Genomic DNA, 12,689 nt, shown 5'->3' with positions numbered 1-12,689 from the left:
GAAGATTTCTCCAAGTTGTAGTTCAGTTTAAATGGGGAGCGGTGGGGTTGTGCTCCATTTTTGGATCTGGTCCACCAAATCTTCTACCTCGTGTTAGAGAATCTGGGAGATCTCAGGCAAGCTTTACCCACGTGCACAGAGACCAATGGCATATTGAGCCAAATGATGCCATCACCAGGCCACTTTACATGTCAAAAGCTTCTGTGAGACTGGGGATATTCCTCATTGGTACATCAGAGGCCCCGATGCTCACACACTGAGGCCTAATGTGGCCCATGAACATACCAGAACCTGCTGGACCCACTGAAAGAATCTGGTATGTGCTGGCTCTGTTTCGAGGCCAATTCCTGGCTGAAATGGAACTTAGCAGCAGCCCAAAAAGAATGGATCATGGCTTATACTGCAATATACATCAGTTCAAATCCAAAAGAAGAATTTCAAATTTCTCTACACTTCAGTCACACACATACACACACACACAAAAAATGATGCTAATTACAGGTGTGTGCAATGTGATTTTTGATAGTAGATATGAACTCAGTTAGGCACTGTTAGAAGTAGAAATGGTTCTTCTTCAACCCATACTAGATCTTAAAGGATTATAGGGCTGTCATAAGCCTTGGGGTTGATCCAAGTGAACCCATCTGCTCTCACACCCCCAGGCAATCCTGGGGTGCGTTTCCACACTCTCGCCTTCACTTCTTTTCCAACTTTGTTGCGCTGTTTCCCCAAGTGCATTTTCTCTCTCACGTGTTTCCATGTCCCAAAAGGACCCGATCCATCATCGTTGTACCCAGGCGGGCTGCACTGTTTCCATGGAGCCCTAATCGTGTTATTCTCTTGATAGCTGGGTGGAGCCTTTTTGGAGTGGATTGGGTCTGCTTAGCCTGTCTGTTTTCCCGCCTCCTCCTGTTTCCAGTTCCCCCCTCCCTCAGTCCCTCTGCCCCACTGAAGTTTCCCACTCTGGCCAGTCTCCTCCTTGCCTTTCCAGCCCCTTCGTTTTGCTTTAGAGAAGGAGGGAAAAATCAAAGCACTGTGTCTGGAGCATCCCTGCCCCTTAAACCTTCCTTGTTGCCCCTGAAATGGGGATTTAAAGCAATTGGCATTAATGAAGTGGCAAAAAATCAAAGCGCCTTGTCTGGAGCATCCCACACCCCTTTAAACTTTCTTTCTTCCCTCTAAAATGGGTGCTTATGTGTGCATCTTTTCATCTCTGCCTGACTGCTCCCTCCAGGATCATCTCGCCCTCTCCTTCACACAACTTCAGTGTTCCTGCCTATTTGGCTGTGTTTCCAGGACAACAGAAGGAAAAGCTAAAGGACACACCACAAAGGCACACCTACACACCCCATGGGCAGGGCTAAGACAGTGAACCCAGTGCAATTGTGGAAACAGGTCAGTAATGGAGCCACCATGACAAGGAAAGGTCAGACTATTAGTAGACTAAGAAGTGTTTTTTCAGTGATAAAATGCGACACTGCGGCTGAATGGCCACGATGTCATGGAACCACAGAGACCCCACAGTGCAGCAGGTTGGAGTAAATTGCTGGTGGAAACACAGCCCTGGTGTAACCCAATCAAACTCTGGCTGTTTAAGCCTTACAATATCCTAGCTTTGCATACTGGAATGAGAGAAGGGGGGAGACTGCCCCTTCCTCTAGGACAGGGGTGGGCAACCCACTACTCTCTCATTGGCTTCAGTTTTGCTTGTAGATCCCTCTGCTTCCACTGGGTAGATCTGGTGCTACATTCCCTTTCAGATGGGGCAAGCAAGCTAAGCAGTATCCAGTTCCATAATCTCCAGTATTGAAAGCCACTGAAAAGCCCTAGGAGAACAAACTGGATTATCCTCCCAGTGTTGACCTTCAGATGATCAACTGGGACAACTAAAGCAGTTTCTTTCTTTTTTGGAACCCTGGCCTGAATCCAAACTGATTTGGATCTAGAAAATCATCCCAAATTGCCTGGAACTGGAGAGAAGGAGCACATTTGCCCATGCTGTGCCCAAAGAAAACTTTGATTTGTACATCTAAGAGGACATCTTGTCCCTTTGGATTCATCCTAATTGCTAGTGGCTTTCTCCCATGACATTCATCTGTTCCTACATCTGGTACTTAGATGGTGCTAGCAACAGGCTTTCAAGCTTGCAACTCCTATGCCTGCATAGAATCAGAGAATCAGAGAATAGTAGGGTCGGAAGGGGCCTACAAGACCATCGAGTCCAACCCCCTGCTCATTGCAGGAATCCAAGTCAAAGCATCCCTGACAGATGGCTGTCCAGCCTCATCTTGAATGCCTCCAGTGTGGGAGAGCCCACCAAACTTCCCTCTAGCAGTTTTTTATGTATATATGTATGTATGTATTATATTTCTATACTGCCCAACAGCCAAGTCTTTCCTGGGCAGTTCACAACAATTAAAACAATAAAATATAACATGATAAAATATAATATAAAGCTTAAAAGTTTAAAAGTAGAGAGTAAAACCAAAGTAAAACCCAACAGCAGTTACAGGCCAGGGAAAGCCTGGGTGAAAAGGTGAGTTTTCAGAGGCATTTGAACAATGACACATTTTCTGCCTCCTGAACTGCACAGCAGAGGGTTTTCCAGAGGGTGGGTGCTGCTATAGAGAAGGCTCGCAGTTGCCATCACCTCCTATGAATAAGAAGGAAGTGCCTTCTGTCTCCATCCCTGCATGAATGTTTGAGTGACAAAGAGGTTCCAGCAAACCTAAGCAGCCATAAAGATTTTCTTTCTGATCCCTGGTTTCTTTTTCTTCTTGCTTTTGGAGGAGCCAGGTAAGATACAGCCAGGCACAGAAAAGTGGGACCAGCAACAACATTCTGCAGGGTATCCCAAGACCTTAAGAGGAGAGCTATTGCTCAGTGTTCCAGCAAGCTCAGATGTTTGACCCTGTTTTCCTTCCAACCTGATGGGCATTCAAACGTCTGAGTTCACTACTAGAGGGAACAAGTGGAACCTCCAACAAAATGCTGCAGTGGATCCTTCTCTGCTCGTAACAGGAAGGCTCCAGCTAGCCAACCATACCCTTCTCCAGTATACTATAAGCTGTTAGAGGCTCCAACATGGCCTTACACACACACACACACACACACACACACACGTATATTTTTAGTTTTCCTTTTCCAACTGACGTTCAACATTCCACGGTTCCTCAGCATGTTCAGTCCTTACTGGGCTGTTCTGAGGGGATACACCCTATGGGGATTTTCTGGCCTAGCACTGTCACCACCTATGTGAAAACTGTTCTGTCACCTGACAATCCCATCTATGGGGTTTCTTATTTTTAGAAAATGCTTATATTCAGGCCCGCTGCTACCATTCTCTTAGAATATTTTAAAACCTCCTAATAGCTTGGTGTAAGAGGCTTAGGCATGAGATGGGCACCAACACTAGAAACCAGATGAACCAAAGTAAACAAGTTAATTTATCAAAGGGATAGTTTACATTTAAGGAAATATTTATATTTACTTTGGGGTTTTCAAAAGAGCTCTTGTGGCAATTCTTAAGGACTCATGAGACACTGTTGCTGCTACGAACCTCTTAATGACTTCTTTTTCCTCAGGGCAAATTCCATAAACCTCCAACCCAGCCAGATAAACTCACACCCACGTCCAGATCTCGCGTACATTCTTCCTCTGCCATCCAAAGCTCCTGCTGTTATATTTCTGGCTGCTTAGGCTGGATCTACACTTACCACCTTTTTTCGCTTCCAATGAGGTTTCACCACCCGCCTTTCACACTACGCAGTACCCACCTCGAATTGGAACCGGAATTTCCCACTTCCGTGCTCCCGCTTTCAATACCCTAATATCCAGGTATTCCCCCTTAATGTGGTCTGATTTTCCGCCTTCGCTACCATATCCGATCATAGTCCCCTCCCCTGCCTGTCCATATATGGCGGTGTTTGTATTTCCCTCCTGTCCAATCACAGCTCTCGATGGCCCCATGTCTTCTTCTGGCTACTGATCGCATAGCTTCCACAGCAGCCCCCATTTCCTCAGCAACAAGCAAAGGGCTGGATGTGCATGCGCTTGTCTGATCTCAGAAGCTAAGCGGGGTCGGCCCCGGTCAGTAGTTGGATGGGCGACCGCCTGGGAATCAGGCTTCCTGCATTGAGCAGGGGGTTGTTCTATCCCTTCAAATGAGACTAAGTTTTACCCCCTCCTATCCCCCACTCTGGATGTTTTTAAAAAAATTAAGGCGTTATCCTTGCAGAATTGGGGCTTCTCCGCAATGTTCTTTTTCCTTATTCAGGCATGATCTTCGAAGAGTCGAAGTTGTGAAGCTTCACAACTTCGAATCTTCGAATATCATGCCTGAATTAGGGAAAAAAACATTGCGGAGAAGCCCCGATTCTGCAAGGATAACGTCTTAATGTGAAAAAAAAAAATCCAGAGCATGGGATAGGAGGGGGTAAAACTTAGTCTCATTTGAAGGGATAGAACAACCCCCTGCTCAATGCAGGAAGCCTGATTCCCAGGTGGTCGCCCATCCAACTACTGACCGGGGCTGACCCTGCTTAGCTTCCGAGATCAGACAAGCATGTGCACATCCATGAATTTTCAGTGATTCAGGCAGCCTGGAAGACTCGTATCTAATAGTTAGATAGAAACACAAGACATCTCAGTATACTGGAGAAGACTAGGTGACATGTGTGCCTGCCTAGTTTGTTGCCCAGGTGTCAATAAGCAATTTCAAGGCCCCTGCTAGATAAGGTGTCCAAATAGAGGGCACCATCAAAGACAGGACTGTCCAGCTCTCCAGAATAGAGGGCTGTCCTCTGTAAAGTAGGCCTCCTAGCCACCTTAACATGCACAAACACAAAGACCTCAGATCAGCCACCATTATTAGCTGGAGAGCAGGGAGGATGAGCCACCCACCCAAAGCAGATGGCTTTCACATTCCAGGGATGATCTCTGCATCAAGAAACCAGCTTCCAGCAATTAGTTCCCATAAAGAGAGAACTGCTCACCATTAAGGAACATTAATCAGTCATTCCACTTCCTTGGTACTCTTTTCGACAAACCCCAGATTCATTCACAGCAATCAGCCCTCTAAACCAGAATATAAGTTCACGCCAGAAACTTGGGAAACATCTGTTGTCTTGTTCTGCCGTTAATGCTTTGGGTAAATCCAAGAACACTTTATCCGAACTGCCAGGAGTCTGTATGGCTGTCTCCATGTATATCCTTCCATAAGGAGGAAACTTTTTCACGGTGATTCAGGCAGCTTGGAAGATCTTAGGTCAGCCTTCCTCAACCTGTGCCCTCCAGATGTTTTGATGCATCCACCTTAAGGAAACCAGAAACAATCACTGAGGAGGTAAATTTGACCTGACCCCATTTGCAGAAATAACACCACAGGGTGTGACTGCACTACATCATCACCATTTAAAATAGCATATGCTTCAGCTTTCTGGCACATGACACTGGTAAGTAAGTTGTTTGTCCCTATTTCTTTTGCAGAAATGTGGAGGGATGCCTTTTCAAAATTTTGTTGAGTTGCTGTATTCCTGTTTAGAGTCTCAGTTAATTGAATCTTTGTCCTGGAGTGGGGATGGGGCCTTTTATTCTATTTTTTTTTAAGATGATTGTGTTTTGAATTCTTTATTGAATTTTGTATATTATAAAAATAATGGCAAAAGGCAAAATAAAGTAAAATAAAATAAAAATCTAACATTCAGCTCAGTGCCTGTGTGCTGATTTCCATTGTCCACAAAATAGTTCAGATTTCAGTTAACAGCTAGCTTTGCATTTCTGTCTTGTTCTAGGGTAGTATTCCTGCCCACTGATGCAGCTATGGGATCACATGTGACCAGTTCCTCACAGTCCAGGGAACCCCTAAATGACCACTCAGAGAGTGACGGGTGATTAGGGCATCAGAAACAACCTCCACTTTATACTTGTAGGCATGAAGGCACTATGATTTTAGCGAGTTTAAAATGCATTCTCAGAGTTTGCTTTAAAAACAAAAAAAGGGTTGGCAAACACTTGTGTTGTGGCTCTAACATACCATGAATGAAGACACAGGTGTAAGTTATGGAATGGCATTTGGGCAGGGGGAAAAGAAATGTTAATTGTGTGCTTCTCAACTGAATTAATACAGATAGCCATCTAAAGGGAGCCCAAGTTTAAAATTACCCAGGCGCCATCTACATGAGTCATTTGCCCCAGTGCCACTTCAAAGGGAAGATCTTTGCAACAGATGACGCAGTCCCCGCTTCGCAGCGCAATCATGGTTTTCATGGAGAAATCTGGGTTTTCTCAGAGTCCATTTGCTGCCAAGTTTTCACTTGCTTCGGGTTCACTGCAGGGGGTTGAGCTGTCTGTCCCTTCCTCGGATTGGAATCGCAGCGGCGTTAGTGATGCCCCTCGTCCTTCGCACCTCCGCAGTTACGGAGGCACGAAGAAGTGGGCTGGTGGAAGCCGCACAGATTGGTGGAAGGGAAAGTAGCCTGGGGCGGGGGCGGGGTGACAGCAGAGGAGCAAACACGTCTACCAGGAAGTAACTCATGGCCTTCAGTTTCACGTCACTGCCTCTCTCACTTTACGTATCGAGCTTGAGAGTGGAGACGTTCAGCTACAAAGGAACACAGCTGAGACACGCTGGATGCCTGTGGATCCACAGCCACGAAGGTGAGAAAGGGTGGGTGCCAGAGCGGACGATTTTCATAAACATGTACCCAGAAGCACTTCATTGAGCCTGTGCTGGTGCAGGGGGGGAGGGAGCCTGTTGTCTGGGAAGCTTAAGAGGCTACGTGCTACTCACTCTCTCCTCCTCCCCAGCTCCACGCTCTCTGCTCTCAGTATGGGCTCAATCTCCTGAGGCAGTGGCTGCTTGCTTGCCTGCCCGCCTCAGAAATGTGTATGCGGGGTTTGTTATGCACATCACAAGCAAGTCCTACATGCTAGTCGCGTGTCCTCCTCCCAAGCTCTGCACTCTCAGCTCTTCCCAGCTTTAACCCTCCCACCGCCCCAGTTCTTAATTCACAGCACTAATACTGCGCAATTCCGACAGGACAAACAATGAAATTGGCGCCACGTAGATGCTGCCCGATGCAATGAATATGAACTTGAGCACACTCTGGGAGAGAGCGGAGGACAAGAAGGCCTGGCGTGCTGTGGTCCACGGGGTCACGAAGAGTCGGACACGACTGAACGACTGAACAACAACAACAAGATGCTGCCCTAGATGAACCCACTGTTCCTGTCCAAAACATTTCTAAAAAGTTGCCTTCCTTAGCTATTCCTCTAATTACACAACTATGAGCTGTTGATTTCCCTGCCAGCAGGGTTTACCAGAGACGCCCAAACCATCTATTCCAGTGCTGTGCTGCTTCTGTTCTCACTGTTGCCAACATTAAATTGATTATATCTTGATAATCCAACAAAAGGAGTTTTCTCTGACCATTCAGACATGCAGTAGAAAAATACTAAACTCTTACGCAAGGTTTTTTAAAAGGGGTTGGACAAATTCCTGGAAGAAAAGGCTATCCGTGGCTACTAGTCCCAATGGCTAGTCACCAATGGCTAGTCACCAGAGGCAGTGAGCCTATGTACACCAGTTGCTGGGGAACATGGGTGGGAGAGTGCTGTTGTGCTCATGCCCTACTTGTGGGTTTCTTGTGGGTAGCTGGTTGGCCACTGTGTGAACAGAATGCTGGACTAGATGGACCCTTGGTCTGATCCAACATGTCTATTCTTATATTCTTACGTTGTTATGTTTTTCTACTGCATATCTGGGTGGTCAAGAAAACATCTTTTGTTGGATTAACAATCAACAAGGTTTTGTAGAAGAATGGGTATACCTTCATCGAGCTACCAACTTATATCTGTATGCAAAATAGAATATTGTTTGTTTGTTTGTTTGTTTGTTATATTTCTATACTGCCCAATAGCCAAAGATCTCTGGGCAGTTCACAACAATTAATTCTTAACTCTAGTGCACATTATTATTCTTGACTTTAGTGCACATGCACACAAATTCATGTGCATGAACATTATGCCACTGGTCTGCTTCCCTTCCACCTCTCACAGTTGGTGCAGTTAGGGCTGCACCACAGGGCTCCTACTGCAAGTTGTAGGAAAACAAGAACTGAAGATTTTACTGTGGTGGCCGCCATACTTCAGAGCGACTTGCTTTTAAATATGAGAAGAAGCCCATCTCTCATTGTTTTCCATAAAGACTGTAATGTTGTTGTTGTTGTTTATTCGGTCAGTCGCTTCCAACTCTTCGTGACTTCAGGGACCAGCCCACACCAGAGCTTCCTGTCGGCCGTCGCCACCCCCAGCTCCCCCAAGGTTGAGTCTGTCACCTCCAGAATATCCTCCATCCATCTTGCCCTTGGTCGGCCCCCCTTCTGTTGGCCTTCCACTTTCCCTCAGCCATTCGCTGGAAACCTCACCGCGCCTACGTCACCTCGCCCCATTGATCCCCTGTTAGCTCTTTCTGGACACATTCTATCTTCTTTTGTGTCTGAATCCTGGCTGGAGCCATGGGTCCGGAACTGGCAATGTTCTACAGGCTGCTGTTTCTCTCTGCAAATGCCCTTATATGTACTCTGCAGGCACTGTTCACTCTGGAGAGGCTGTCGTCCGAGCGGCAGAGGTCTCATCTCTGGGTACTGCGCTTCTACCGCCATTGCCGTCAGAACTTGTGCTCCAGGATGCTTCGAAACACATTGACAGTGGTGCACAACGTGGCTCTTCTCCCCATGCCTTGAGTTTTCTGGAGGTATTGGGTGCACCCAAGCAGCCAGGACTGGTGGGAGAGGCTTGTTCTGCAGGTGTGGAATGACGAGTGCTGGATCGAGCACTTCAGGATGCCTTGTCGCACCTTCTTTCAGGTGGTGGGCGAGGTGACCCCGCTCTTAGCCAGACATTCGACACAACTGCGCAGAGCGATTCCTGTGGAGAAGAGGGTGGCCATCACCATTTGGAAGCTTGCCAATCATGCCTTGTACAAGAGTGTGGCGGAGCAGTTCGGGGTGGGGAAATCCACAGTCGCGGGGATCTTTGTGCAGGTGTGCCTTGCTCTGGAGCATGCTCTACTGAGGAGAACAGTGACCCTTGGCGACATGGATGTGGTGAGTGCAGCTCGGGGGCGGGTGTGGGGGCGTGTGGCTTTGGGGGGGGAACATCTTCGATGCTTCGAATCTTCGAAGAATCGAAGACTCGTCTAATGTGTTGGTTTTGCGGTTGGGTTCACATCTTCGAAGAATTCAAGCTGCGCTCACTACAGCACGGTATAGGCGAGGTTCACATCGGGGGATGGGTTCTTGTCTGCACAGGTTTTGAGAGGTACTCCCCGGTTCATGATGATTGCCGTCCTCCTGGACGTGTGTGTGTGTGTGTGTGTGTCGGCAGCACATCACACAACCCTCGCAGCGGGTGCTGTGTGCTTTGTGCTTGACAGGGCTTGTCCGGGCAAGTGTATGGGGAGATGGGGGCATGAGCGGGATGCATCTGTTGCTTGGCAATGGCCAGTCATGCTTTGGCTTCCTCCCACCAAATATGGTCTCTCCTCTCTCTCCAGGCGATACTCGGCTTCTCTGCCCTTGGCTTTCCTGGGGTGTTCACGGCTTGCAATGGGGTGCATATCTCTATCATATCCCTGATTAGACAGGGCAGCAAGTTTATCAATTGGAACCACTACTACTCAATGCTTCTGCAAGGCACAATGGACCACGTGGGACAATTCATCAATGTCGAGATTGGGTGGAGTGGCTGAAATCATGATGCCTATGTCTTTCGGAACTCGGCACTGTGCAAAGCAATGGATGCAGGGAAGTTTGTGCCTGGGAACCTGACGTGGAGAGCGGGCGGTGTGCTTATCCCTCCACTGATCCTGGCCAACGGAGCTTACCCCGTGCGACATTGGCTGATGAAGCCTTTTGGGGGACACCTCTCACCAGAGGAGGCTCACTTCAAACAGCGCCTCAGTGGAGCTAGAAACATGGTGGAGCACGCTTTTGGCAGGCTGAAGCGAAGGTGGAGATGTCTCGCAGGATGACTGGAGGTGGCGGAGGAAAATGTCCCATCAGTGATTTCTGCCTGTGTCATTCTCCACAACATATGCGAGACTAATGGGGCCACTTTGACAGAGGCATCCGGGGACAGTAACCATGTGGTGTTGGACACGCTGGGGCTTCCCTACGTGAATGACGACCAGGTGCATAATGAGCGGGGGAATGAGGTCCGGAGGGCTCTTTGTGACTTCATGTGGGAGAACAGGGGAGGATTGTGGTGAGGGGACATCTCCTGGGAATCCCGCTGGGGCCGGCCATGTTTGGGTGGTTGGTGGGCTCCTGGTTTCAATGTCTGCCTTGTTTTTAGCTCACCCCTGATGGCTTCCCTGTTTTTGTTCATGCCTTTTCCTCTCTGATTAAAAGTGTTCAAACAACCATAATTGGCTCCCGCCCCTCTCTTCTTCTCATGCACAAGAGACAGCAGCCACACACACACCACTTTCCGATCAGCTTCTTCGAAGAATCGGATATTTGTCAACAGGTGGTGCTGCGAGGAAATAGGGGAGGCAGAACGCTCTATGGTCTTGTCAAAACTGCCCCACTGTCATTCTCCTGCCAGCAAAATGACACCTAGGCAGCTCGCGTATTGACAGGAGAGGGAGGTTGAGCTGATGCTCCAGACGCTGCTTCAGGGCCACCATGCGGAGATGTTGATGAGGAGCTTCACCAGGGGGAACGAGGCGGTCTACAGGGCAGTAGCGAGGGGGCTTTCACAGGCGGGGTTCCCTTGCTCTGCCCTGCAGGCCCACACTAAGTTCAAGGCCCTGAAGGCCCGGTCCTTCGAGGCCCTAGAGCAGCACTCTGGGACACCTCCCCCTGCGGTGCAGCCTCCCCACTCTGGTGCAGCCTCCCCGCTGTGGGTGCACACCAGGCAGCCGAACCCCACCAATAGGTGCAGCGCAGGTCAGCCATGGGGTGTCTCCGCCACTGTGTCTTGGGTGCTGCGCCTGTGGAGTGTGTTGCATGGTGGTGTCTGGGGAGGGGCGGGTGGTGGCCCTCCCAGAGGGAGGGCTGGCGAGGGGCCCAAGCAGGGCGATGATGCCTGAGGTTAAGCCCCACTGGCGACTCTGGCTGTGCTTGGTGCTGGTAGGCCCCCCTTGCCCACGTTGAACATGCGGCACACCCCAATACACAACAGCCCGAATGGGGGCTCCGACTGAACTGTCTCCACTGGGGGGGGGTGCTTTGCCCGGGGCTGCCCGGGAAAGCTGTGGGCAGGCAATGGGGCATGGCCTGGGCATGCGAGGACAGTACCCAGGATTGCCCCTCTCAAGGGCCCCTCTGGACAGGGGCACAGCACTCCTCACCTCAGTGCTACATTTCTGGGCAGCTGTGGCAACACAAGCCAAGGAAACTGCACACTTGCTCAAGCGTGGCAGAGCGCCAATGCCCTTGCGCGCACGCACGTTTCCCCGTGCGTGTGCCTGTGGGGTGACTGGTGGGAAGATTGTCGTGGGGCAGGTGGGAATGCCACCAGGCCTGCGCGTGAGCTCAGTTGGGGCTCCCCCCCCCAACCCTTGGGGCCACCCTAGTCCTTAGCACAAACCTCTCTTTTCCAGCACTGCAGAGAGTGCTGGCCAGGTGGCAAGTAATGCCATCGGCAGCTCTGGAGAGAGCAGTGCCATCCTCCTCTGGTGGCGGAGGCAGACCTGGGGCTGGGAGCCAACCTGTCCCCACAGCGGCCACCATGGGACAGGTCACGCCCAGGAGGAGGACCGCAGGTGAGCCTAGCAAGAGCGCAGTGGAGGCCCTTCCCAGCACGTCCTTGTCCTGGGGACACTGCTCCTGTAGCAGTGCATGGCCCCTGATGGCCCACGGACAGCGGGATTTCAGTGGGGGAACAGCCAGCTGTCCGGGAGCAGCCCATTGCCACACAGTGAGGGAATCAGCGGAAAAGGCAAACGGGTTCCTGGCCTGCCACAGGGCAAGCACTCCTCCCCGTGGCAGTCCTACACTCTCTCCCCGCTCCGCTTACACGGCAAATTTCTCCAAGAGTGGCCCACCAGCATGCGATTACCCCCTCCACAGGCGTCCCATCACTGGAGTCATGCTGACACAACTTCCCCTTTCGCCAACGCAGGTGCAGCCATGCCGGGGATGTTGGGGTAGCCCACCCAAGGCTCAGCGGGGCCCGCTATTGCGGGGCCCAGCGAAGCGTCTTCGGGGCAGGCAGGGACAACCACCACTGTCCTCGGAGCCATCATCCGCTTGGAGGGCTCCATGAAGAAGACCAGTGACTATCTAAGGCTGGCAGCTTCCGTGTGCGGGCAACACACAGGCTGTTATTCGTGGGGGACCTGATCTGGATCTTTCCCTTTTTTTCAGTGGGGATGGAGAAGCGGGTGTCACGCCTTGAGAGGGAGGCCCAGGAAAAAAGAAGACCTGTCGGGAGGAGGCTCGGGGGAGGGGGGAGCGTTAAGCTGGGGTCTGTTGCACCAGGGGGGCACTTTGTAAATAGTACTTATAAATAAAACGAGCAAGCACTTAAATAATTTTTTAACATAAAGCCGCCTTTGTGGTGCCACACTGCTCTCATAAGTAACACAACTTGTGGGAGAGACTTGTTTGGTTTTTAAAGAACTTTAGTATGGGGAAGATGGGGAACACACAGGGGAGATAAATACTTGAGCCTGGTCCCGC

The 12,689-nt window shown here is 50.0% G+C and overlaps 1 protein-coding gene across 1 annotated transcript; it reads left to right on the top strand.

Moving 5' to 3' along the window:
* Nucleotides 1–6,570: 6,570 nt before the first annotated feature.
* On the top strand, nt 6,571–10,425 carry LOC146360297 (uncharacterized). The gene is made up of 3 exons (XM_084832875.1): nt 6,571–6,657; nt 8,589–9,107; nt 9,557–10,425. The coding sequence occupies exons 2-3, from the start codon at nt 8,844–8,846 to the stop codon at nt 9,749–9,751; spliced, it is 459 nt and encodes a 152-aa protein (XP_084689001.1). The 5' UTR covers nt 6,571–6,657; nt 8,589–8,843; the 3' UTR covers nt 9,752–10,425.
* The last annotated feature ends 2,264 nt before the right edge of the window (nt 10,426–12,689 follow it).

Source organism: Heloderma suspectum, chromosome 1 (genome assembly GCF_057233095.1).
Source record: "Heloderma suspectum isolate Gila_16-S chromosome 1, 16-S_ref, whole genome shotgun sequence".
NCBI lineage: Eukaryota > Metazoa > Chordata > Lepidosauria > Squamata > Helodermatidae > Heloderma > Heloderma suspectum.
The sequence above is the reverse complement of the archived record's forward strand: the minus strand, read 5'-3'. Positions and strand labels throughout refer to the sequence as shown.